This window comes from Trachypithecus francoisi, unplaced genomic scaffold (genome assembly GCF_009764315.1).
Source record: "Trachypithecus francoisi isolate TF-2019V2 unplaced genomic scaffold, Tfra_2.0 Lachesis_group8, whole genome shotgun sequence".
Taxonomy (NCBI): Eukaryota; Metazoa; Chordata; class Mammalia; order Primates; family Cercopithecidae; genus Trachypithecus; species Trachypithecus francoisi.
This window is the reverse complement of record NW_022681473.1, coordinates 60,449,050-60,454,662: the sequence shown is the minus strand read 5'-3', so window position 1 is coordinate 60,454,662 and position 5,613 is coordinate 60,449,050. Positions and strand designations below refer to the sequence as shown.

Below are 5,613 nucleotides of genomic sequence, written 5' to 3'. Positions count from 1 at the left end.
ACCCAACAGAATTTTGTAAGATAGTGGAAGTAGGAAAAATACAAAATTGGAGATTACCAAAGACCGGTTTAGAAAGGGAAGGCCTCTGGGAAACAGGGAAACTTGTATTAAAACTTAATAGAGAAGAGGAAAATAAAGGAATGAGACTCCCTAGGTAGGAGAAAAGGCATGAATGAGAGGTAAGAAACATCCCATGATGTGGATGGACTAGAGATCAATAAATGATGTGCAGGATGTGGAGGAAGACAAGTCTGGAAGGGTCAGTTTGAGAAGATTAATAAATACTTAGCTTGGTGCTTTGGATATAGAACTCAAAACATCATTGTACAATATAGAAATTAGCAGAAGGTTTTAAAATGAATTATATGTGATAGTCATTTCAGATGCTTGTACAAGTGAAAAACAAACTTTTTTTCTGAGTCTAAAGAAGATTATTTCACAGAAGGATCTTTGTTTTATATAAATCAACCAAATATTTGATATTACAGGGCAATCATAACAATACTACTCAGAAAGAGTCCTTCATTTGCCAGGAAGAATGTCAGATTCCAACCTCAGTGATAACCATCTTCCAGACACCTTCTTAACAGGGATCCCAGGGCTGGAGGCTGCCCAATTCTGGACAGCCATCCCTTTCTGTGCTATGTATCTTGTAGCACTGGCTGGAAATGCTGCCCTCATCCTGGTCATTGCCTTGGACAATGCTCTTCATGCATCTATGTACCTCTTCCTCTGCCTTCTCTCACTCACAGACCTGGCTCTCAGTTCTACCACTGTGCCCAAGATGCTGGCCATTTGGTGGCTTCATGCTGGTGAGATTTCCTTTGGTGGATGTCTGGCTCAGATGTTTTGTGCCCATTCTATCTACGCTCTGGAGTCCTCGATTCTACTTGCTGTGGCCTTTGCTAGATATGTGGCTATCTGTAACCCATTAAGATATACAACCATTCTCAACCATGCTGTCATAGGCAGAATTGGCTTTGTTGGGATATTCCATAGTGTGGCTATTGTTTCCCCCTTCATCTTCTTGCTGAGGCGACTCCCTTACTGTGTTCACCGTGTCATGATACACACATACTGTGAGCATATGGGCATTGTCCGACTGGCCTGTGCCAACATCACCATCAATATTGTCTACGGCTGACTGTGGCTCTGCTGGCCATGGGACTGGATTCCATCCTCATTGCCATTTCCTATGGCTTTATCCTCCATGCAGTCTTTCATCTTCCATCTCGTGACACCCAGCACAAAGCTCTGAGTACCTGTGGCTCCCACATTGGAGTCATCCTGGTTTTCTACATCCCTGCCTTCTTCTCCTTCCTCCCCCACCACTTTGGTCACCACCAAGTACCCAAGCATGTGCACATCTTTCTGGCTAATCTCTATGTGCTGGTGCCTCCTGTGCTCAATCCTATTATCTATGGAGCTAGAACCAAGCATATTTGGAGCTGACTTCTAAAACTGCTTCACCTGGGGAAGATGTCAATATGAATTCTGAGCAGAAGTTGGAGATTAAAAAAAAATGTGTAGGATAGCTGTCTAGATACATTTACATGGACACACACTGATGATGTGAAAGGAATGCTTTGACATGGCAGGAAGCTCTGAAAGGAAGAGAAATAGCAAGATGAATCGGAGCTATCAATGATCACATTGAACATACCTTTTTCTGGAGGCTCCTCGGGGAACTCTGAATACCCCAGAAAGGTGATAATATTCTCACACTTGTCTCAAAAGTGTCTATGACTTACTAAGGAGAAAGTCAATTCCTGGTCTTCAGAGGCATCTAGATTTAAGGGCAGGAATATTCTCCTGAGAGTCCAAGTGAAAAAGAGAAGATTTGGAGTGAATTTGAGTGTGAATTCCATCACTTTGAGTATTGATGTATTGGTTTAAAGCACAAAGTATAAAGTCAGAGTGCCTGCATTTGAATCTTGACTGCTCTACTTGTGACCTTGAGCATGTTTGAAATGTTTCTGTGCCTCAGTTTGGCCAACTGTTAAATGGGGATAATAATAACATCTAACTTTGAATGTTGTAGTGAGAAATAAGTAAGTTAGAAAACTGAAGACAGTGACCAACATGTAAAGCACTCATTAAATAAATATAAAATGAGAAAGTTATGTAACCTCTCTAAACATTACTAGTAAAGATAGTTAACCTATATAAAACTTTTTTTACATTACCTCACATCACAGGGTTATTGTGATAATTATATTAGATAACAATTCTATAATATTTTAAAAGTGCTGGAGATATGACTGGTACTTAATAAAATTGTATTTTCTTTCACTCCTCCCACACTCATCCATTTTGAGGTCTCTTTCCTTTTGGTCATAAAGTTATCCCTTATTAAGAATTCACAGGAGCCAGCCCCAAATCTATTGGGAGAAAAACTGAGTGTTGGAAGAGAAGCTAAGGCAGGGCTTGCATGACTGACATGTCTGACATAATGTAAAAGTCTTGGAACATGTCTGGGGGCCAGGATCTAAAACCATTTGTGGCCTTTGGAATACCAAGCTCTGTGCTAAAGGGTGGAAGGCTACCCTGATGCACCATAATCTAAGCCCAGGGCATAAAACCCCTCGTGGCTTGGATAGAATCCAGGGCTCATGGCTCTGGAATGTGTCTAGACTTGCTGGCTCTTTGCTCCTTGCTCTCCCGGGATCGATTGTGTCTTGAGTTAAAAGAACCTGCTCTCTGTTATCTCAAGTAGCAGAGCATATGCTAAACATTCACAACTGTAAATCATGTGCTTAATGCAATGCACCCTTTTGTCCCCCCACATTCTCACCATCTGTTTCTTTGTTTGATCACCCATGAATAGTCTGGGCTTCCAGAGCTCGGGGACTTCACTGCCTTCACAATCGCGATGGCCCCCTGGTCCCACTCTCTCTCTGAAACTGTCTTTTTCTTAATCCTTCGACTCTGCTGGACTTCATCAACCCCATGACCTGGTGTTGGGTCTGATCACCCCAACACAAATCCAAGTTCCTTTTTTAATAGTAATGCTTTAGTAATCTCAGCTCTGAAATAAGTCCACCCATCTCCTTCCAACTCTTCAGAGAGATGATCGTTGTTATTTGCATTATAAATTAAAAGCCTGTCATTCGGGGAGACTAATAGCCTAAGGTTATGACATTTATTGACAATATCTCATACATTGTCCAGTATTTTATTATGCAAAGATTATGAGATCTGTATGCAGATGACCATAGACTTATCTACTAGCTGCGTGAATTAGGGTATCCCACTTTACTGCCCTCAGCCTTAGTAAAGTGTTTATTATAATCTCAGAAACAAAGCAACCATTCAATTCCGATTGCTGGCAGTTGGTAGTATTCAGCTAATAATTCTTAAAGTTATAAAGGTATGCTAAGTTTTATTATAGCTGCCTGATTTAATCTGCAGTGTTCATTTATTTGCTTTTGAATTGATAACCATTTTAATACTTCATCAGACTAGGCATTTCATCTGTTCCTTGCACATAATTAATAAGCACTCAATAAAACATTACGGGAAAAGTGTTAGAGATTATACTGGTATGTATCATAGTCTTGGTTGATTTAATGAATAAATGATGTCTTCATTATGCTAATGTGTTGGATAATGAAAATGTATGTCTAGCACAGTGTCTGGCACACAGTAGGTATTCAGTAATTTGATTCTTGTTTATATTACACTGAGGCTGTTCTGATATAGTCACACCCACAAGAATCAGGACAAAGAGTATTTTCATCTAGAAAAGCAATTCCAGGAAAAAGTTTCACAAGTTCATGGGTAAGACAAGAGGATAAGTGTCAGCTGTGACCATGGAGAGCTCCTAGTTCAGCTGTGGAGGTAAATTCATGCACAAGGAGCTGTCACAGGTCAGGGACAGTCATGTCTTGGCCCAGAGGAGCTCAGAGGAGAATGATCAGAGGTGTGGAACAGATTGGAAGAGGAGGAGGTACCAGAAAATGGTGCAGGAAGGAGACAGCAAGGAGGATTACTGAAAGAGCTTGAGGAAGCTAGGGGTGATTACATTTTGAGGGATCCTCAAAATCCAGGCCCAGATGAGAAGACACAGGCAGCCCTTACAAATTTTATAAGTCAGTCTCCACTGAAATATTGATGGATCAGTCTCAATCAGTTGTTACTGAAGTTTGAAATAAAGCAATGCAAATGACTAACACAGAAAGACAGGATTTCCCAAGGTGAAACTTCCCTGATTACCACATCCCAGTGTTCAGCATCATCTTTCCCTAAAAAGGCATAAAATATGGTTTTACCCATGCACTAAAAAGAAATTCAGCTTTTGAGTATAGATAGATGTCACCAACCCTAGAGCATGTGCAAATCATTTAGACTGCTGCATGAACCTGATCCTGCTAGAGCCTTAAACAGTCCTTCTCCTGGACCACTTTGAGAAATGAGTTCACAGTTTGGCACATAAATCAGTGCAATTGCCAAATTGCAAAGAAGAGTTAACAATAAGCCTAACCTCAGAATCTTGTCCTATTAGGTAAACTTGTTCCTTTGTCCCCAAGTCTAGCCGTTTCAATCTGTGCTGAGGAAGACTCTCTGAATTCAATTTTAAGTAATTCAGCACTGGTAAGGCCCTGAAGAACTACCCCGCCAAGTTCTCCCCAATTCCATAGCACATCTCCAGAACCAGAATGCACCTCACCCCACCAAGTCTGTCTCTCTCTCTCTCACAAAATAAACATAAACACACACACACACACACACACACACACACGCACACACACAATTTTCTTGTATATGTAGGATTCCAAAAAAAAAAAAAATTCTTCCCTCTGAGTGAGAAGAAACGGTTTTCTCTCTTCCATCTCACTCCATGTTATTTGACTTTATTCTGATGTGCTAACATTGGTTCTCAGCAGCACAGAGACATTCAATTTGCTATTATAAATATATTAATAGATAATTTCTTCATTGTGATTTAGATTATTCTCTTAATTTTTTCTAACTGAGATTCTAAATTCCCAGTTGAAACTTAATTTGTACCTTTCTCCGTGTAAGGGCAAGCAAGATAAGACACGCTTTCTATTCACTTGTTTCAAGGGAATTGATGGATTCTGACTACGGAGCAGCACAGAGCCAAGATCACAAACTCTGGAATCCAAGAGCTCTGGTCCCTACATCTTTGTTAATCAGGAGCTATGTGACCTTAGGAAAATTACAGACCTTCTCTGTGCTTGCTTCTTCCTCTGTATAATGTTACATAACCTGTACTGGTGTTTAAAAAAATCAATGTAGTTGCTATGTCAGGAGTAGAGCAAAAAATAATGGGGAACTAGCGTAGTAACAATGAATCTGCTTAGAATGCTATTGCAATGCCAGCAATTTTCACAGAGTGGTAGCAATGAACATGGTTATAAGGAGTCTGATTCTGGGTATATTTTGAAGGTTACACCAACAGCACTTTATAGCAATTGACTTTCATCAAGAGAGAGAAGTCAAGGATGCCTGTAAGGTTTTTGGTCAGAACAACTGGAAGTGTGGATTTGCCTTTATTTGTTTGAAGACAAGGAAGACAGGCAGGTTTGTGGAAGAAAATAATTAGTTCATTATCTCTAAGGTATCCCAGAGGAAATATCTCATACGTTT

General features: G+C 40.2%; 1 protein-coding gene across 1 annotated transcript; it reads left to right on the top strand.

The window, feature by feature from the left end:
• The first annotated feature begins 526 nt into the window (after nt 1–526).
• Nucleotides 527–1,491, top strand: LOC117081240 (olfactory receptor 52D1). The gene is given in 2 exon segments (XM_033207060.1): nt 527–1,139; nt 1,142–1,491. Coding segments are annotated over 2 exon segments (951 nt in total). The 5' UTR covers nt 527–538.
• The last annotated feature ends 4,122 nt before the right edge of the window (nt 1,492–5,613 follow it).